This window comes from Montipora capricornis, chromosome 3 (assembly GCF_036669925.1).
Source record: "Montipora capricornis isolate CH-2021 chromosome 3, ASM3666992v2, whole genome shotgun sequence".
Lineage (NCBI taxonomy): Eukaryota > Metazoa > Cnidaria > Anthozoa > Scleractinia > Acroporidae > Montipora > Montipora capricornis.
Window position 1 is genome coordinate 44,908,704 of NC_090885.1, and position 22,500 is coordinate 44,931,203.

A 22,500-nucleotide genomic window follows, 5' to 3' on the forward strand; every position below is an offset into this window, starting at 1 on the left:
CAGGATGGTACCCTGCCAGAGTGTGGCTTGTTGTTATGAAGTTTAAGGCGCTGGCCTATGTTTTGATATTGTTTGAGCATCAATAGAATATCGTGTGGCACTGGCCTGTGTTTGTGTGTCCTAGGTAGTACTGAGTCTATGAGTTTGTTTGGGTATGCATAAGGCTTTTGAGCCCTATACCAAACTATGACACTGGCCATAGTTGTTTTGCATAAGGTGCTGTCCTTTAACGTTGAGATCAAGGCATTGACGCGAGTTATTACGGTAAAGTATTTCATGTTATTGCTTGATTTGTATTCTTTTCTAGATTGTTGGAAAAAGCTCTTACTGGAGCAAAGTCCCGGTGATTTTACAGGAACAGACGAGAGGCTATCAAGCAAGTCTTGACTTCCAGAGCCAATTCTACAGTAAAGAAATACCTAGCAGAGTTAAAAAAGTTCTTTAACTGGTCCCGGAAAAATGGCATTACTGTCGATTTGCCTTATGACGGTATAGTGGCGGCAATGTATTTATCGGAATTCTCCAAACAAACTGAGTCTAGTGCATCTGTTATTCTGGCATACTCCGCCCTTAAATGGCGATCTCTGTCGGAATGTTGTGGAATCTGCCAAGAGAAGCAAAAGCAAATCGGTCACCAAGAAGACGCCCACAACGGCAGATATTATTAAACAGATAATCGATAAATACGCTACCCCAGGTTCTAACTTAAAAGATTTGAGGATTGCTACTATTTGTACCGTAGGGTTTGCTGGTTTTTTGAGATTTAATGAGATTACTAACATTTTGCCTACACATTTAACATTTGTGGGTGGCTACATGTCAATTTTCATTCCCCGTTCCAAGACGGATATCTATTGAGAGGGGAACATCGTATACATCAATCGCCTCCATAATAAGTATTGCCCAGTGAACTTGGTTATCAGATATATTGAAACAGCTGGTATTGACTTCAAATCTACTCTCCCGTTGTTTAGATCTGTAAGTTATCACAGGAGTTCAAATTCGTATTCTATTTGCAAATCTGAATTGTCTTATACAAGGTGCCGGGAGATCTTGTCCTGCCTTGTCGAATTGGGTTATGATGCGAGGTGTTTTGGATTACATAGTTTAAGGTCGGGCGGTATTACCTCAGTTGTGCAGCACAGTAAAAACTCTATCTCAGATTATTGAAACTTCACGGCCGCTGGAAAACGGACACAGCCAAGGATATGTACTTTCACGAGGATGTGCAGAATAGATTGGCGGTAACTAATTTCCTTGGGTTGTGATTTCCAACTTCGGTACTTAGCCTGATTGTAGGTAGCATTCATTTGATTGATGTTAGTTTTCTCAATATGCTACACCACCTGGTCGGGTGATTTAAAATTTTCTCGGTTAGTATTTCATGTAATTGTAATGAGGGATCTAATTATAATAAACTATTGTATTGAATTATTTCTATAGTATTTCATGCAATTATATGAGGGAACTATTTGTGATGAGTTATTGTATTGAATTATTTCAATAGTATCTCATGGAACTGTATTAATGAGTGAACTTATTATAACAAGGTATTGTAAAAAGGAAGTTAATAAACTCGGTATACTCTGCAAGAGTATCCATCCTAACCTGCTGTAGTTTGATGTCTGTTCATACAGGGAGTTGAAAGCGTAAAATAAGTTACGTTCGTTTGAACGCAGTGAATTAGAACGTAAAAATAATATCATTTGTTGTTGTAATGTTTCCGACTTCAATCTTCCCTAGAAGTATATCTACTTTCTTGACTGCAGACTTCCGCTTACCCTTGTTAATGCCCCGTAAACATGGCAATCTAGTCCTTTCAATTATTATTAATTATTATTATTATCATCATGGGCAGTATAAAACATCTGGATGCCAGATACCTAAGATTCACTAAGCTAGGCGTAAAGACGTGGATAGCTCAGTGTCAGATCTATAAATAATGCTAAAATCTAGTGTACATAGCGGATAATACTAAAATCTAATGTTCATAATAAAAACTATATAATTATATATCTGCTAAAAGAGTCAGTGTAAAATCTAATGTTCATAGCGGATATTACTGAAATGTAATGCTCATAATAAAAACTATATAAGTGAAAATCCTAACACATGATCATGAATGTTCAGACTGGCATAGCGGGCGATATGGATAGTACTGGTAATAACTGACTTCTGCATCCTGCGAGCCACTTTACTACTTGCCTCTCCCACAAGATCTCGAAGCGCTTGACTCACGTCCCTTGAATACCCACCCAGGACGGTGATGACTATGTTGTATTGTTTGATACAATACCCCGGATAACGCATTTGTAGTTCCCACCGAAGGGGACCATACTTGCTTGTCTTTTCCGTGCTCTTCTCGCCTCCCAGTTCAAACCGCTTTCTCCTCAAACTGCCGTACCAGTTCTATGGTCGAGTCCCTATTGGCTTACAGGTTTATCACTGCCTTAATCTAAGTTGCTTTATATTCCACTTACACCGACTTAAGACCTTTTCCTCCCAATCTCCTAGGCAGGTACATCAGCTCTGTCGACCCCTGCGGGTGTTTCGCTCCATTCTCCACCATACACTTTCTACTCTCTCGGTCAAGTTTTTGGAGTTCGGCAATCGGCCAGACTTGTGTCATAGCCACAGCCGGCAATGCAAACTGGTTAGTTGCCAAGATCTTGTTGTAATATGATAAGGGGCTTGACCATATGACCGACAGTCTCTTCAAGTATGCTTTCTCAGCATTCTCCTAAACTAGGTTGTCTTGTCCTAGAAACTTGTATTGGACTCTGTCGTTCAGACTGTTGATCTGACCAGCTTCTCGCGTACTCATTTCCCCTGAGTCCTCAAGCCGCCCTCGCTTCACATGTACTGTCGCGCACTTCCTCTCTTTCCAGTGTAAACCAATATCTTCCATCGCATTTCTTACTTCCACCATGACCCTCTCGAGCTTCCCTTTCGATGCCGCGTACACTTTTAGATCATCAATATACAATAAGTTGGTGATCTTGGCACTGATGGGCTTGGAGAGACGATATCCTTCACTTACTCGCAGTTTTCATGCTACCGGGTTCAGACATAAAGTAAATATTAAAACGAGGGCATAATGCGTCCCCCTGGGGAAGCCCTTTGTTGAACCTGATATGTTCCGATATCTCCACTTTACATTGCTTTGTCTTTACGTTTATCCTGGTGTTCCACTTTGCACTGAGCCTCGATACGACATTTCCAGTCCACTTAGGGAAGCGGTGTAAAACAAACATCTCTTGCAGCCAACTATGATCCACTGAGACATTGGCCTTCCTAATGTCCACCCATGCCATGCTTAAGTTTCACCACCCTCTCTGACAATCTTGACAGACCATGCAATCGATAAGCAGATTGTCCATTGTTCCACTACAACCCTCTCTTGCTCCACGCTGCTCCCCTTGCATAAGCCCTCATTTATCCGAATGTTGGTCCACTGCCAGTTATAGCCAGTTATAGATTGAATTTAAGCATGTAATGGGCCTCTGATTCTCGCTTGAGAATTCCCCCGGTTTGAGAATAAGCATTGTCTTGCCCTCAGTGAACCATAGTGGTATCTCTTGATCTCCATTCACTATCGCTTGGAAGGATTTGGTAACTCCCTCGTGAACAGCACTCGCTCTTTTCCACCAGAAATTCACAGGTTGATCCGGCCCTGGCGCACTCCAATTGCGCTTCTTTGAAATCACTCTAACAGCTTGATCAACACTTAACTCAAAGTCCTCTTCCATCATCTCAGGGACACTGTCACGTATAGCACTCCTGATCTCATCTAGCCATAATGCCGAGGTATTCCCTTTCCCTTGTGTTTCCCACAAGCTTTTCCAAAACCTAGACGCCTCCTTGACATCATAAAGTAACCGCTCATCCAGTCCTTCATCCTGCAGCCTGTGGTCATATTTTGGCTTATCAATGCCCTCCTGGGTCTCTATGATCTTTTTGAGGCTAAAGTAAACTCTCCCTGGGTCCAATTCAAATTGCTTATTCAGCCTTCTCGCCTCTTCTCGTTTCTTGTTGTTCTTATAGCCTCTTTTCAATTTCCTTGGTCTGGATTTTTCCTTTTCCATATACGATATCAGACTTGCAACAGACAATGCCCCACACTTCTTCGCTAATAGACCCCTGATTTCTCCTTCCTTTTTTTGTGATTTTCTTGTTTAATTTTATCCTCTCCAGTTCTGCTTTCGCTCTTGAGATGTTCCCACGAAACTTTGATCTCCCAGCACGATTCCTCTCTTCTTCCCGCTTTTACTATCCTTTACTAATGTAAAAAGCCACTACAACCGAATAAAGAATGCAATTAATCATCCGTAGCAGAATTTGAACTCGATGTTTGTGAATGGTTAATTAGCATTTCGTCATTCTCTCTTCCTATTTCTCTAACCCTATTTCCCACACCTTGAACGATAATTTCTCTCACGTTCCCTACTGTCTTTTCAAGCCACTCCGCATGATCCCTCAGGTTGTGACTAGTCAGCCCTAATTCCGAGTGTCTTACTTCGTCCCATAATTCTTTCATTAGCTGCATATATCCTTTCCTTCGGCCATTTGGGTTCCGAGGAGGATCATTCGATGCCACTAACTGCTTAGGGTTCTTTCTGCATTCCATGAGGTCGCTATTCATCTCATTCGACCATTTCAGCCTTCCAACTCGTCTTGTTGTAGTACGATTAGTCGTTTCATTCCCAAGTGTAGGTTCGCCAGCCATCGCCGACTCGAACAAAACAATCTTCAAACAACTTACAACTAAAAACTTCGTCAATTCGCTTCTGGTCACCTTCTTGTTCAAAGGGAACAAATCAACAAGCACAATAAATGCATTTCGAGTATATTCCGGCGCCTAAGCTTGGTAAACTATCGATTGAACCGTGTTTTGTTGAAGTTCGCTAGAGCTACTTCTTACACGTCCTCGCTACTTGCCGCCATTATTATTATTATTATTATTATTAATATTATTATTATTATTATTATTATTATTATGCAGTGTTACACGTAAGAATGCTCACAGGAAAACAATGTTAACATCTATGGGTATCCATCCCCACCAAAATTCAAACTTGTTCGTAAATCGAAACCTTCCATTCAACCATTCTATCTTGCAAATTAAACTTGCAGTTATTAAATTCAAACATTCAGTTTGTCAATTCAAACATTCAATTCTGAATTGAATGTTTGATAAACCAATTGAATGTTTGAATTGCTGAATTGAATGTTTAAATGACGAATTGAATGTTTCAGTTGCCGAACTGAATGTTTGGATTGCCGAATTGAATGTTTGAATTGACGAACTGAATGTCTGAATTGCCGAATTGAATGTTCGAATTGCCGATTTAAATAATTCAATTGACCAATTGAATGTTTGAACTGACAAATTGAATAAACAAAAGAACAAAGCGAACATAACAATACCTAGTCAACAAGGCCTAATCAGAATAACAATGGTTCTTTTGCCTTCCCACCACTTTGGTCCGGTACATGAAAGTCTACCCAAAGTTTGGGCTTAAGAACAACAAGTTTGAATTTTGGCAGGGATGGATACCCATAAACATCATGGGGCGCAGGTAGCCTATGATGTCAATAAGAAAAAAATTCCATCACTATATTTTTAAATATCTATATAAACCTAATGATCTATATGATAATTAGGCCTATGTGATACTAACATGTCCCTTTTAAAATAAGTAAAAGTTGTATTGATTATTTTGAATGTCCTGGCAATATTAAGTGTGCAGCTCAAAACAGCTTTCTGCTTGCATTCTCATCAGTATTTCTCTCTGTATTATTCAATTGTGTGATCTTGTATCCTGGGTGTTGTCTTGACAGCTCCAGTCGTAGAGGTCCATACTTCTCTGTCTTTTCTGTTTCTTTCTTGTTGCGATTATTATGTCATCTCAACCATGAGTACTTTCTCGCTCTTGTGATCAACAAAGCGCGCATGCATTCGTTTAGAATGTCCCAAAATGCTTCTGCGTCAGGTGACTTGTGGAGTATCTCGGCCTCACTTGGGAGAACCATGGAGGAACTTTATAAGCAAGCATGAGATCCCTAAGCATCTTAAGAAAAACACCTTCAGTGCCGCAATTGTGTCTTTCTAAGCATTTTGAATGTGCTAGGGGTGGACAACCAGCAAGTACATGGGCCAGACTTTCAGTGGCTTTACACACACACATTCTACATGTAATGTTGTTCTTACTTATAGTTCCAGTCTTAAAAGCCGAGGAGACCTTAGTTGGAGTGAGCTATTCGTACAACTCCATAATACCTGCCATACAGTGGGTAGGCGTCTGATTACTTAGCCATACAAAACAGCCTTTATGACTCAATTGATCATCCTGCCATCTTGATCTCAGTAAGTTTCCTTGCCAAGGTTGATCTTCAATCTTCTTCACAAGCTTTTCATTTACAGCCTTCTTGAGATGTTTCTTAATCTGCTGTCCCTTGATCTTCCTCTCTGGTCCTTCCAGTGGGCTGCATGGTGGTTCGGGGTAATTCAACGTCAAAGTTATCCCTAGTTCCTCAGCAAACTTGTTTGCGTCTTTAATGAGTGAGGAGAATCCCTTTTCTTCCGATCTTTCCTCAAATTGTTGGACAGTTCTCATCATGGGGTCTGAATTCTCCTGTAACTTAACAGTCACTTTTATCTTGATCAACTTATACTCTTGTTCAATAGACCGCAAACCTCAACCACCTTTCTGTCTGGGGAGATATAACACGGCTGTGGAGCTCAGTGGATGTTTTCCTCCGTTTTCACTGATGATTTTTCTTGTCTGTCTATCTATGCTCCTTAGTTCTTCTAGTGGCCAGTGCTGTGTCCACATAGGGTATGCGAGTATGGGTAAAGCAAACTGGATTATTGCGTGAACGCGATTACAATCCGACAGTGGGCTTGTCCAGAATACTGTCAATCTTTTCAAGTACACCTTCGTTGCCTCTGTAAGTGCTTGATTCTCGTCTAGCATCACTGACCCTTTAATTTCTAGGAACTTGTAGTTCAATCCTGACTCAAGTTTCTTTATCACTGTTGTTTGTTGCCTGAGATCTTTAGCATTTTGAATTTGCTTACCTCTTTTACGATTTTTTCTCCAAAACTGCTCAAATCAAACAAGTCGCTGCGAGACGACGCCTGTTCGGTGTACACACAATGATCTCGTATGAGGGGGAATGTGAACTAGTTTTCTAATTCAATATGGCTGATCATATGACACTCTCTCATTGGTTCATTTGTATTTTGTTGCAGCGACTTGTTGACAAAAGTGTACACAATGCGACAACTCTGCTTTCGGTAATTTTGTCGCTGCGATAAGTCGCACAAATTCAAACTGGTTTGAATTCATGCGACTGATCACAGCAACAAAATTCTGCCGCAGCGACAATGATTTTCATGCTGGGGGATGAACATGTCACACATGGCAAATTGTTGCGGCGACTTGTCCCCGCAACGTGTCGCATCGACTTATCGCCTAGTGTGCCCCGGCCTTTAGACCTTGTCGCTAGCAGCGAACCGAGTTTCTTTGTCTCCTGGCCTTGTCTTTTTTCTTGCTTTTTACCCAGGGAGAACCGTTTCGACTTCTCTTCTCGTTTCATGCGTTTCATGGCCTAGCAAGGATGATATCGCCTCGCATATTCCTGTAAGGTTACTGCTAACCTTTTCGGCCTCAAATTTTGCAAAATTTTAAAAAAGCTATCATAAGATAGCTCATTATATTTGTTTTCTACTAAAAAAGAAATTATTTGAAAATGTTTTTTTCATGCGCAGTTATTGCAAATTTTGTGTTTTTTTGTGACTAAAATGTTCATCCCCCAAGGTGTTTGGAGATGCCGACACTCGTCAACGTTTTAGACCTCTTGTGCAGTTTGACGCGGGAACATCTAATCCGGGTATCTTCACTTTATCGCCTGTTGAGTTTGCCATTTACTTGTAGTCGATGCGTGTTAAAGGAATATGCAAAGTGACATCTTCTTTACTAGGTCATAAAACGCATGAAACGACGAGAGAAGTGGAAAAAGGGAAAGTGGGTAAAGAGTAAGAAAAAGACCTGGCCTAAAAAAAAGAAGATTCCATGAAGAAAACATGCAAAGAAAACTCAACTCGTTGCAGGTGACAAGGGCTAAGTCCACAATCAGGTATAAATAATCTATGGCTAATGATGCAGCGCTGAATGCCTTTTCCCGCGAATTCAAAACTGTTTTGTCACAAACACTCTTCAGGGGGCAATACGTCAATTTTCATTGGTCTGCGGCATTATAGCGGCATGACCGCATTCACACCCCCATTTACAAGGTACGAAAATGTGTAAAATCTTTTCTGCCCGAAAAGTTGGGTTATTTTTCCAGGAATAGCTCCTCTTCAAATTAAATTATAGGAGAGGATTTGTCGGATTTTTACGAAATTGGGCCAAAATGATTGTCGGATATTGCGCATGAAAGGGTGTTGGGCTTTTAAAAAAATCGAAATATATTTACTTTGACAAGTCTCTGCGTGTCGGGAAACGGAAAATTTTCTATTGGTCAACTTCAAAGTTCATTTTCTCGGAAAGTAACAGGAAGATCCTAAAAGCCCGACACATTTGGAAGCCTTATATATAAAGTGCTGATTGGTATAGAACATGTGTGGTTTTGAGTTTAGAGCTTCGCGCACGCTAAAGAAAGCCATAATAACTTAAAATGTTCATATCTTCAGATTCTTCATTTTATTACCTTTTCGGTGATACAACTGTATATAGTTTCCTGGAGTTTTACCGAAAATAACATGCTTACGAAAGATTTCCCAGAAGGCACCCGAAAAGGTTAGCAGTAACCTTAACACAACCGCATCGACTACAAATAAATGGCAAACTCAACACGCGATAAAGTGAAGATACCTGGATGTATTCCGGTGTTAACAAGTGTTGACATCTCGGAAAACACAAATTTGAAACAACTCCGCAAAAAAAAAAAAACCATTTTCAAATAATTTCTTTTTTACAAGAAAACCAATATAAGGAGGTATCTTGTGGTGGCTTTTTAACATTTTGCAAAATTCGAGACCGAAAAGGTTAGCAGTAACCGGAGGCTCGAAAGAGTTTTCAGCTGAGTATGCGTGTGTAAGCCACACCCGCAATTCGTAAGCAGCTCGCGTCAGCTCATGATTCAAATGGGTCATCAGAAATAAACAAATACCGCTAATTTTGCTCACCTTTCTTGTAATTTCTCCATATATGGAATATATTAAATAGGCATCTCCTATTCGCAAAAACTACGAAAATTCTACACAAACGGTTTAATGGTCACTTAAATCAGTTTGTGTTGGCTTGTAGCTCCACTCGCTCGCGTGTACTCGAATGAGCTGATGCTGCATGTGTAAATGCTGATCTTGTAACCCCCTCATTTTTCCTGATTTTGCAACTTTGACCCTCGCCAAACTATGGAACAAAGTTGGATTAAAGGCTCCATGCAACCTGCTTGATCAACATTGTTCGACAGTTTGGCTGCCCATGTTGGAAAATGTTCGTCCAACATTTTTAGTTCGTTTAAATGTTGGATACAGTCTGCTTTTGATCAAACATTACAACCTGCCAACAATTCTGTTTGACGCAGCAATGTTGCAGTTTTTTGCTGCTCTTCCAACAAAGTTGTGTCCTGAATCGAGTCACGTTCGCACTGCTAGCCAATCACGAATCGCTATCTTATTTCCAAGCCTAGGCTTCTTGCATCATTTGCAACAGAGATGGCGGACAAGGACCAAGGGGACGTTGTGATTGTTGATGAATAGCCAGAAACCTTGATCAGCGAATAGAAAGCAAGGCCATGTCTGTGGAGCACTTTTAGGCTACTTAATCATTATCGCCGTTTGGAGATGTCTGGTTCAAAAGCGTTTAAAATTCCTGCAAATTGATCCGGGCTCATCATCATCATCTCCTAAGTGCAGACTAACTTGCAAAGAACATACCCTTTTCTACAGGTTCTCTTAACCATTCTTTGGTTTTTCCTCGTTTGAATATATATGTCCTTTCGGCCCTCAAACAACTCCAGTAGCATAACGCTACGCCAAATTTTCAAATGTTGCGCCAACTTGAACTTGAATTCGTCAAGCAATGTTAGGTAGTGTATTGCCACTACCTCAACATTTACATCCAACATTGTTGCATGTGGGATCAAACTTTGCTCGATAGTTTGCCAAGGCTTTACTGGTTTACATCTCTGCTTCCGGATGGCGAATTTTTCTCATTTTTTGCATGTTAGATTAATAAGTTGGCGAAAAAAAAACTAGACACAAATTTCAAAAACACTGATTTTTCTGAAAAACTGGGCTACAGATTTTGTAGAATTTTAGATATTTTAGAGATTACTTCTTACATTATCTGTTTACACTGAATGGGAAGATTTCACTGTCCCGTTTCTTCAAAAAAGACAGTATACGATTGATTATAAGGCTCAAGAAAATGCCTAATATCTTTGCTATGGTAATGTTATTAAGAGGAAAATACAATGTGAGAAGTCTGTGATGGGTACTTAATACCCTGGCTAAATTTTGTTGTGATATAATTACCCTAACTGTATCTAAGGACAGAACATGTTTATTTGCTTGAAAAAAGGAGAAACAATTTCGAGCCTCCTTAAGATGGACAGTGTCTCTAATGTATATTTATTACTGCTTTATTATAACTTGCTTATTATTATTATTATTATTGTTGCTCTCGTCAAGTTTTCCTGGGTTCCATCCATTGTAGCCGGATCGAAGCAGTGGACCTAGGTCGTTATAGGAGAAGAAGTTACTTCAGCGACAGTACTTTTCTTAAGATGTAGGCTGTTTCGAGCATTAATTGTGATTTTCTGGGTTTCGTTGGTGCTGTTACCCGAGTTTCTACTAGTGACCTTGTCTAGTCCCTTCTTAACTAGCCCTAGGGCTACAACGACCACTGGTATTATTTCCATTTTCATATCTCACATCCTAATTGACTTCAATTTCCAAATCTTTGTATTTGGGCAACTGCTCTGTGAATTTTGCCAAGGTGTTACTTTCACTTGGAACTGCTATGTCAGTGACCATGTACGTTCTTTCTTTCTTATCCTCAACCGCAATGTCAGGTCTGTTGACTCCTATCTCCCTATCGGTGTGCATGGGCATATCCCAGAGTATTGTGACCTCGCTGTTCTCAGCTACTGTTGTTGGCTGGTGTTCATAACATTATTATTATGACAACAGACTACAGTGTTAAAACTTCTGTTTGCTAAACATTAAAATGGCACAAAAGGGCGAAACCGTAACCTAGAGGCCATGTTGGCTAAATAATGTCCATAATATCATACAAAATGTATGTAGATTATAAAAATAAAATTAATGAATTAATGAATTAATGGAAAAACAATATAAATCGGGGTTCATGCTACTCCTTGAAGTCCTTGAAAAGCCCTGGAATTTAATTTTGGACTTCAAGGGCGCTTGAAAAGCCCTTGGAAAAAAGGATTTTGTAGAAAACTGCTTGAATTTTTTCTTGGGTGAAAATTGTTGAGATTGCATCATGCTAAGTTAAAGAGACATTTAAAAAAATTGAGCCTAAAAGTGACTATTAGGGAAACATTAAAACCAAAAATTAAAATGCCTGTGGGTGCACTTAACTTGCAGGATGTAGTAACGAATATCCAGGTAGGTTTTTTCAGCAAAGAAAACACTGAAACACTATGTATGGCATAGCAATCTTCTTATAAAGTCTCCTTGAAAACTCAATTCCTGGTTCTTGATTACTCCTTGAATACTACTAGAATTTTACAGGCAAAATCGAGCACGAGCCCGATCAATGTAAAAAAATATATAAATATTAAGATAGCGATGATCATTTTTCTATATTTTCTATTCACTTAACTTAAAAGATGTCAGTGTATTAATAGTAAGTTGATACTATAATATAGAATACTTTAGGTGGTAATAATTGCTTAGTCCAGTGTCGTTTGGTTTCCTTAAAGTCGCTATGAATGGTAATCTTATTTGTTAGCTCCAGTTAAGTTAATCAGTAGTTTACGCGATTACAAAAGTGTTTTGAAAGTACGCGCAATGTTTAAGGTCGATGAAATTACAGCTTTCTGCATTTTTACGAGCACTTGACTGCCCTTCCCTCCCACCATCTTGCTCATCTTTTCCTACAACTCTATGGAATATGCACCAAGAACGGCTCACATGCCAACTTAATTCTTCGGCGAAAATGGGCGGGGCAGCAACAAAGAATGGATGTGGCGACGATATAAAAATTTGAGCCCATTCCACAGCTCGGTGATTTTCATAATAGCTTAGCACAGGCAGTGCAAATTGATTTGATGCTCTCACTCGATTCTCATCTGACAAAGGGCTTGACCATACTATGGACATTCACTGTAGGTATATTTTTGCGGGACCTTCTAGTGATAGTTTGTCTTCCTGTTTGACATTCTCCAATACTCCGAGAAATTTACACTGTGTACCCTCTTTTAAGTGTTTAATCACCTTTTCTTCATCCACCTTTACATCTGTGCCTTGCACCTACATTGTACTGCCCTCTCTTGATGTTAATTACTGAACATTTCTTCGATGGCATCTTTGGTGGTTTTGAGGATGGTGTTGAGCTTACTCTCAGAGGCTGCATAGATCTTAAAGTGCCCATGACTCGAAATTTCACAACCAGTTTTTATTTCATGTCCTTAAAATTCAGGCCTTGCTTGATAGGATTTTGTTATTAGAATCTTCCTACAAATGTCTGAAGTGAGTTTTTTTCACAGCACGAACTTTGGCATTTTGGCCAAAAAATTACCACATTTCCCGCACGGATAAAAAGACCTTCATGAGGTCATCAGTTGTGTTAGATTGCAGCGGGAAATGTAAACAACAAGACAAATCGGAGAGTCTGCGGAAAATATTGTGTTGGTAGCGGCCCTGAGCTAGTCAGCTGCAAAAATCCCAGTTTGACCCCATGTACCATAATACATCTTCCTCCCACAATGGAGCATTGGAGAAAGAAATGGACGAAAATTTGTCCAAAGACACCGGCCCGGTTTCAAACCTACCAGGCAAACCTACGAAGACTTCGATCCGATATGTCTGGTATGTCTACTTTCCTAACCATAGAGGCAGCAAAAAGAAAGGAAGATCAACCAGCGATTGCAACAGATCAGGAGAGAATGAAGGTGCAGTGTGAATCTATATGCTCGCAAGGGTGAGCCGATGTTCTCAATCGACCACTTCGTTCTATGCCATATCGTTCCAAGGCAGCTGGTTCCACTTCTACAATGGCGATGAATAACGACTTCCTCAATGTTATTTGGGACTCGGATATCAATTGAATTGCACCTTGCGCATTCAGTGAATATAAATCGACTGACAAACGAAGTCCCAAGCCTGTCTACAGATCGTTTTCACTGTCACGGGCATAAAAATAAACTCGAAGGCATACAATGGAAAAGGTCAAGAACATGAAATTTTGTAGAAGACCAATGCATAAAAAACCTCACCAAGGCTGTTAACGTTTCACTTGCGAGACAGTACACATGAGTTTTGAACACCTTATATACTTGAAACGTTCAAACTGCAGAGAATCATAATGAGAGACATTTTATTCCTAATCAAAACAGATTTCATTGTTTGGTGTCACGCGAATGACAATACGGAAATGCAAAATGCTATATCTAAGTCATCTACTACCTTGTACAGATAAAAATCCAGAAGACCTCACGGTTTTGATTTTAGAATAATCGAAAGCCATCTACAGTGTAGCCATCGAACGTTCGAATTCTATAAAACGCCTTCCAAGTAAAATTCACCCCGCGTCTTTTAATAATGAAATTTACACAAATGGATAATTAACTCAGGTCCTCAGAGAGATCCTTAAGCCCACAGAGAAGGAAAGCTGTAATCTGGATACCGAGAACCGAAAATACAAGAAAAGGGAAAATGCAATTGACGGGCTCAAGAGTGATTTGAACACACCGCAAGATTTCACCTGATGTGGATTTAATGCCAAATTGTTATTCTTCGTTAAATAATTTAACTACAACTGCCAATAAAGAAGATCAGGGAATACTCTATATTGCTGTGTGCACTTTTGCCGCTTTAAATCGTAACTGTTGGAGTAAAATACGCTCACAAGCGCACTGAATCTTCGCACAAGTGGCATGTTTAACCGATGACATGAAAATCCTCAACTCGATCCCAGGCCTTTGTCTCATAGTTTCCTTAAAAATACGCGAGGTTTCATCGCATTTTAGATATGTTCTCAGAACAGAAATTAAATTGTTTTTGAACAGAAATGCTCCTTAGACCATCACATCTTAGATTTGAAAATTAATAAAATGGTGGTGAAATTTTGAGTCATGCGCACTTTAAGGTCATCAATATACAATAAATTCGTGATCTTCCAATTAATTGGTTTCGATAACTTATAGCCATCGGTTGCTTTCAGTTTCCATGCAACGGTGTTTAAACACAAAGTGAACATACGAGGGCATAACACGGCCCCTTGTGGTAACCCTTTGTTAAATCTGATGATGTCAGACTGTTTTAGCAGCGATGCGTGTATTCCAGCTGTCCATCAGATTGCTGATGATATTGCATATCCAAAGAGTGAGTCGGTGAACATCATCGTCATCATCATCCTCCTCCTCATCATATTATTATTATTATTATTATATTATTATTATAATTTATTATTATTATTATTATTATTATTATTATTATTATTATTATTATTATTATCATTATTATCATCATCTTTTTTTTGGCACATTGGATTTCCAATGGAACTTCAGTACTCCAGGAAGCTTGGTGACAACAAGTCTCCTCAAACTTCTAGGACCTTCCTAAGAAACCTTGCCGTGTTCAGAATAACACACACGCACCGGTGGCTCAGTTGGTTGAGCATCGGGCTGTCATGCGGGAGAGCGTGAGTTCGACTCTGGCCGGACCAACACGCGGGGTCTTAAAATAACTGAGGAGAATGTACTGCCTTTGTAATTACATCTGCAAATGGTTAGACTTTCAAGTCTTGTCGGATAAGGACTGTAAACCGGAGGTCGCGTCTCATAACCCGTGTTGGAAATTAAATAGCATAGGGCGTTAAAGAATCCACCCACTATTCGATAAGAATAGGGGACGTAGTCCCCGGTGTTGTGGTCTGACCTTATCTGGACGGGGGCATCTTTCACTTCCTAAAATAAAATTGTAAACTGTGTAATAAGCAATCTGGCTAAAGTCCCCCGAAACACATTGTAAATTAGTCCCGAAAAGACCCGAGGGGAGAGAATAATAGCTTCACTCACTTCACTTCACTTCACTTCACTTCTCTGAACCTCGTCTATCTTGGTCTCTATACCAATATTCTTTAGTCTCCTCTTTAAATCCTTTGGAACTGTTCCAAATGTTCCGATTACAATGGGAATTACCATTGTTTTCATTTTCCATAACTTCTTCAATTCTGTTGCTAGATCCTGGTATTTCACTACCTTCTCGACTTCTTTCTCCTCAATACGGCTATCATATGGTATTGCAAATCTATTATTTTGCAACATTTATTTCTCTTTTCAACAACAATCATGTCCGGTCTTCTTGCCTCTATTACGTGATCAGTCTGTATCGTAAAATGCCATAATATTTTACATCTCTCATTCTCTAGTACTGGCTCAGGTACATGTTCATACCACTTTTCATTGACAATGAAACCTTCCTCTTTACAAACTTCCAATGGATCTTCTTACCCACCCAGTAATGTCTCCTTTCATATTCCTTTTTTGCTAATTTAGGGCATTCACTCACAATATGATTTATGCTTTCTACACATTCGACATTTACTGTCCTCTTGAGTTTGATATATTCTAGCTTTCATCAGATTCGTTGCAAGCGCCTGTTCTTGTGCTGCCATAATAAGACTCTCAGTCTCCCTTTTTACACTTCCTTTCTTTAACCAAAACCAGGATTCATTCCCTAATATTTCTTCCGTCTGTCGAACAAATTGTCCGTGCATAACCTTTTTCCTCCACTGTTCCTTTCTTTCATTTTTCTAACGTATCTTATACTCGACCTCTGTTTCATTATTATGACCACCGCTGATCTTTCTAGCGGCCTTTATCAGTCTTTCATCACTATCATTGATATATCTCTCCAACCCCAAGGTAGCAGATTCTACACAGTCTTCAACACTAATCAGACCTCGTCCACCTTCTTCTCTTGGTATGTAGATACGATCGACATTACTCTTTGGATGGAGACCATTATGCATGGTAAGTAATTTTCTGGTCTTTCTATCTAGATCTTGTAACTCTGACTTTCTCCAGTCCAGGAATGCAGCAGAATATCTCAGGAGAGGAATAGCCCACGTGTTAATAGCTTTGACAAGGTTGCCCCCATTAAGTTTCGTTTCTAAAATCTTCCGTACCCTCCTTATTATTATCATCATCATCATCATCATCATCATCATCATCAGAGAAAAAAATAAGAATAAAAATACATAGAAATAATAAACATAAAGATTAATAATAAATATTAAAATATCCCTGTACATAGAGCCTAATCGTATTGATGGTTTTAAAAATCTACTAAGAACAATAAATGTACTAAGAATAATCATGTTATGTCTAAAGATCTTATGTGATATCTCCAAAATGTTTTTTGGATTATTTCTTTAAAGACGCATCGTAAAACTATCTTAAACCAGAAACTTAAACCTATTACTACACTTGAATCTGAACTTCATGCTAACATTATCTTGAAACTCCTAGCAATGTTCAGTGTACTTGACACCACTGCTTTCTGCATTCTGCTAAGTGCTGTACTCTCTGCATATAATGGCACATCCCAATACGCGTTTGCTCTTGAGTTCTCGTATAGAGCCTTAGGCTGTGCTGGTGAGTACCACGGTGGCACAGAGTCAACTAATTCCAGATCCATCAGCAACTCGAAAAATAACATCTGCAAAGCAGCATTGTGACGGCTAAGATACTTCGTCTGTGCAAAGGCACATCAGCCGGCCAGCACATGGGCTTGTGTCTCAGGGGCCTTACTACGCAGCCGACATGTCAGATCCGAGCCAGTGTGGCAACTGGTCTTCTTATGATGGTAAATCTTAGTTGGAAGCATTTGTAGGTAAAGTTCTCGCATTCCAGCCACTGTATGGGTGGGGGCTGATCTCCTCTCAGACATCCATGCGAAGTACTCTCTCCCACTTTCTTCGTCCTCCCATCTCTGAACTACGAATTTTCCTCGCCATCTTTCTGCTCTCAACTCGTCAGCGTTCTTTCCTTGCTTGGCGCGCTTCACTTATACTCCTATCTTCTTCCCTTCGAACTCTTCATTTTTGTCACCAGTGGCACCTGACGGCCCCGGATGAACTAAGTTAAGATGGAGGTCCAGCTCACCCGCGTACTTCTTTGCATCTTTAACGAGTGACCTTCGCCCTGACACCTCCTACTTGTCCTCAAACCTTCTCAACATCTGGATCTTCTTGTCATTGTTGGCATACATATTAACTGCTGACTTTATCTTGGTGACCTTATATTGTTCTTCAATCGACTTCAGCCCACGTTGACCCTAGTGGATGCTTTCCCCCGCTCTCACAGATCACCTTACGTGTCTCTCGGTCCAACCTTTGTAATTCATCCAGAGGCCACGTCTGGGTCCACATTAGATATTCCATCACTGGTAGCGCAAATTGATTCGTGGCTATAACTCTATTCTAATCCGACAGTGGACTGGACCAGATAACAGATAGACGCTTCAGATACCCCTTGGCTGCAACCTCGAGAGCTAACCCGTCTTCTTGCTTTACATTCTCTAGGACTCCCAAGAATTTGTAGTTCGAACCCTCACTTAGGCTCTCTATCATCTCCGACTCCCCTAGCCGCATTCCATCTCCAATATCCTGAAAAGAACACCCCTTTTTATATGTACCACTGAGCATTTTCAATCGTTCCACTCTAAGCCGATGTCAGTCATTGCAGATTTCACTGACCTTTTGACTCTTCCGAACTTCTCCTCTGACGCTGCATAGATCTTCATGTCGTCAATGTACAATAGGTGTGTGATCTTCTCACCAATTGTTTTAGTCATCCTATATCCTTCTGAAGCGCTCAACAGCCACAATACAGGGTTAACACATAATGTGAAGGGCGTCTCCCTGGGGCAAGCCTTTGTTGAAACGTATCATCTCTGAAGTCTCAAGGCCTCTTGCTGTTCTCGCTGAAATCTTCGTATTCCAGCTTGAACTCAGCTTCTGAATAATTCTTCCTACCCAGCTTGGGAACTTATGTAGGGAGCACATCTCCATTAGCCATGCATGGTCAACTCTATTATATGCCTTACGGATGTCAACCCACGCCATGCTCAGGTTGCGCCTACCACTGTGACTGTCTTGGCAAACTGCTCTGTCGATCAGTAAATTATCAACTCTCCCTGAACACCCCTCCTTTGCACCTCTCTGTTCTCCTTCCATTAACCCGTATTCATTCAGGTGGCCATCCATTGGTCCCAACAGACACGAAGACCAGGGGTTTTTGTACAGGGGTTTCGTTTCAGGGTGGACGCCGGACGCAACGTCCGGTTATTTGACATGTAACATCCGGTTTTTTGTCCATTTATAAACCAAAGAAAGACTTGACCCTTATTTTACTCTCTTAGTTATGTAATGCATACAATCGAGAAAAGAAAGGAGATAATTCCTGTCATACACATGTATAATAAAATTATTCCCCGTCCCTTCCCCCCTCCCCTGCTAGCGAAAAAAAATGACCAGAAAAGTTCGCTGTTAACTGAACCTGACTTTGATCAGAGAGCATCTCTCCGAATCAGTCTTTCTCGCGTTTCATGTGTACATCATCTCACCGAAATGAAAAGAATAAGCATTTTTTTGCACCATCGGTGAAGAAAAGACAAGTTGACGGTAAGTGTCTTATATATCTAAGAATAGTGATTAATAATAATGATGTGCAGCACTTAAGAGAGAGCTATTTTGCCGCAGCTTTGCAAGGTTACACGGTGCTAGACTACCTTCCTGTTTTTAATAGTCTCAGGGATAGTAATAGTATATTCTTTCTTAAAGAAACAACAATTTATAGCTGTGATACAAGATGTGGAGCGAGGAGATGTGTGCAAAGCATAACATGGTTTATTCGCAAAATGTTTTTTTTCACTTGCCCAGGTGCAACAGGTGATTTGTATTAATTTTTAACGTTTTTTATAAATAAATAAACATCAGTGAAATTACTTTCGAAAATAAAGGACATTCATCTTTCCGATTGGAGTCCGTTTTGGAATCAACTGAAAAACGAACAACTGCAAACTGATGATCATAATTGTCAAATCAAATATTTCATTTTCTGTGAGCATTTTTCAACGCCTTAAAAGACTTTCTCGGTTAACCAATTCCAGTCTAGGGAACACAGGAAATTGCATTTTAGAGAATCCAATTTTACAAATTTCCCTAGGAGTTCGTGCCTCTGGCACTCAACGTTCACACCAGCGGCACGAGAGGTGCACGTCCACCAGATGAACCACTGCATCCGGTACTTCCAAATGCTACCGAAAACCCTGCTTGTACCAAGCCAACCTGTTACGTTTCAATGAAATACATAAAAATGTGAATGTGTCTTGTTTTCAGAGATAACGCTCTCCAAAAACTTTCCGCCTGGTGGATGTCTTCAAACATCTCTGTCTCCGGTTGGTCTTTTCGTTCTGCCTGGTATTTTCACCCTCTCCTCGTTCTGTCCCATACTTCGTGCACATCTCCCAGTGTACCCGCAATGTTGTGGCGCTTCCTATACTCTCTCTGGGCAAGCTTCTTGCATCCACTGACAATGTGTCGTACTGTTTTAGTGGCATCTCCACACAATCTACACAGTGGTGTCTCGGAGGTCTTATATATGCTGTACTTGATCGTGTTTGTTCCTGAGCAGCAAGAATCAAACCTTCTCGCTCCTTTTTTAAGAATCCATTCCTGAGCCATCTCCAAGACTCCTCTCCAGCTTCATCTGATATTTGTTGGACAAACGCGCTACGTAGGGCTTTGTCCTTCCAATTTTTAACTTTCTCGTCATTCTAAAGCAACTCGAACTACGAAATTTCACGAGTGATGATTGAACGTATAGAATGGAACGTCATCCGACAGCCGTTGCACAAAGACCGCGTGCTTTGAAAAATAGCTAAGGGAAGGTTTGCTTCTGTTTGCTTACTTGAGGAATTTATTTTAGAACAAGGAAACAAAAATGCCGCTCAAAAAACTGAACGAGATGTATGATTCTTTGAAAGACTTTTAAAATCCCCCTCTCATAGTCCTGCAGACTCTCTTCTTTAAGAATCACTTTCTCGTTCAACGCAGCTTAAAGCATCCACTCTGTGCTTTGTCTTAGGTAGCCATGAAGGGATTTGCTCTCCCTTCTTACACACTACTCAATGCCAATCAGTCCTCTTCCCCCTTCCTTTATCAGCAGGTACAGCCTCGCAACATTACTCCTGCGGTGCAGACAGCCATTCATTGCCAAGATCTTCCTAGTTCTTCTCTCCATGTTGGCTGCCTCCTCCATTGTCCAGTCCACAATCCCCACACTGTAGCGCGCTACACCTACAGCCCAGGTATTGATGCAATTGATCAAATTTTCTCCGTTGAGTTTTGATCTACACAACTTCTTGACTCTTCTGATATACTCCGATGTTATCTTGCCTTTTATCTTGGTGTTGAGAGTCTGGTCCAACTGTAAGGCTGTAAGATGCCAAAGTATTTGTAGCCTTCCTCCTCTATTTCTCCGATGTGCTGGTTGTCGGGTAGTTCTATTCCGCTACTGCTAACTTGTCTTCCCCTTCTCATTTCTAGGACAGCAAACTTGTCTAGCCGAAACGACATCTTAGCGTCTTCGAGAAGATACATATTATTATTATTATTATTATTATTATTATTATCGTCATCGTCATATCAATATTATTTATTTATTTATTTATAATTTTAATATCAGTGCTAATTTTTGTTTATTTAATTTATGGCAGGGGTCCGAGTGAAAATTCTTCACAGCCAGCAATGACGTTTTCGTATGCTGCGAAAATCAAAGAAATGAAAGGCCTACTCAGTAAACTTACTGCACTAGAAACTGAGACTGTTGTAGAAACCTTCGGTAATGGGATCAGGGCACAAGAAGCGGTACCTGCTGCAATATTCTCGTTTCTTTACAAGGGAAAAGTTTCGTTTCAGGATTCAGTAAACTATGCCATATCATTAGGAGGTGACACGGACACGATTGCGAGCATGACAGGGGCAATTAGTGGAGCATATTGGGGAGTTGACAATGTACCTACAATGTGGCAAAATAAATGTGAAGCTGTGGATGAAGCCATTGAGTTTGCCAACAAAATTTACGAGCTGCATCGGGAGCGAATTGAAACTGACACAGAATGAGGTGATAAATCAGTGAATTAGGGAGTAAGATAATCCTGAAGTGCGTGACCTGTGAATCTGGGTAACTTTTCTGTTTGTCCACGCGAGTCCATTACGGAGACAGCGCAAATCAAAGAAACTGCCAAATTTATTATTTATCTAATTTTTCCGCTCATACTTTTGAACACCGTAGCGGCACGCCGCAAGGCAAAAGACATGTATTAAGAGCGAATGCACAGAAAAATCGAGCAAACCGCGGCCACAGCTCAAAACCTAACCTACCCTCGTTTTCAGTTTATAATAAGGTTTTGAATAGATGAGTTTACTGGTCGTGAAATTTCAAAATGCGGCCGAGTTTGGGAAATATTGGTTTTAACAGTTTGTGGTCCTGAAATCAGCGGCCGAACACGGGAAAAGAGTCCAGTGACAAAATAGAGCTGACTTTCATAAACGAGCGAATATATTGGCAATTTTCCGCTTGAAATTCACAAAACAGATATCTAACAATTAAAAAACGGCACACTTTTAAATTTTAAGAGGAAAATATCAGGGTACGATGGAAATTCTGAGGCATAGTTTGCGTAATGCTTATAAATAAACAATTTACCACTAAAACCAAACTCGAATTTTCTACATGGGGGAATTCTCCAAATCAGCCCAAATTCCGGTCACTACCCAAAGAGATATAGTATTTGAACATGGGTTTGTCTGCGAAAGCCCCTGCCAACTGCTAATTGACTCTTGCGTGACCAGGCAGTTAAAGATTGTCTCCGGCTAAAAATAAGTGCATAAGAAACCAAAATACCCGAGGTGTAGCAAATTCATTTTCTTGTATGACCAGCTGTCATGTTAACAATCAAGGCCCACATTAGAGTTCATTTGAATGAAGGTCGTGATGTGGAAACAGCAAGTCAAATGGTGGATGCTATGCAGTCTTCGAGGGTTGTACCTGCTCTTTATGTCTCCCTCTGCGACAGAAGTAGTCTCGCCACGTCCTGCAACGCATGTAAAACTCAAAGTCTACACTGTGGCAAACGTAGAATATGGCGGCTCATACATTCGTCCATGGAAGGCACATGGAATAGGGCCAGCCGGAAACAGAGTTAGTAAAGGGACACTGGTTATGAAA

The 22,500-nt window shown here is 40.3% G+C and overlaps 1 protein-coding gene across 4 annotated transcripts in view; it reads left to right on the forward strand.

Annotated features, from left to right (window-relative positions):
• LOC138043253 (ADP-ribosylhydrolase ARH3-like) overlaps positions 1-22,500 on the forward strand; it is a 52,616-nt gene that overhangs the window by 23,383 nt on the left and 6,733 nt on the right. Inside the window, exon 3 of one of the 4 annotated variants that reach the window (XM_068889430.1) lies at positions 20,987-21,393. The exons of 1 other annotated variant lie outside the window; for it this stretch is intronic. In XM_068889430.1, coding sequence (XP_068745531.1) covers positions 20,987-21,392 — 406 coding nt within the window. In that variant the 3' untranslated portion in view covers position 21,393. Of the gene's footprint in view, positions 1-307; positions 1,608-20,986; positions 21,987-22,500 lie in introns of those variants that run through there. 2 more of the 4 variants (XM_068889429.1, XM_068889432.1) reach the window with 2 other exon arrangements.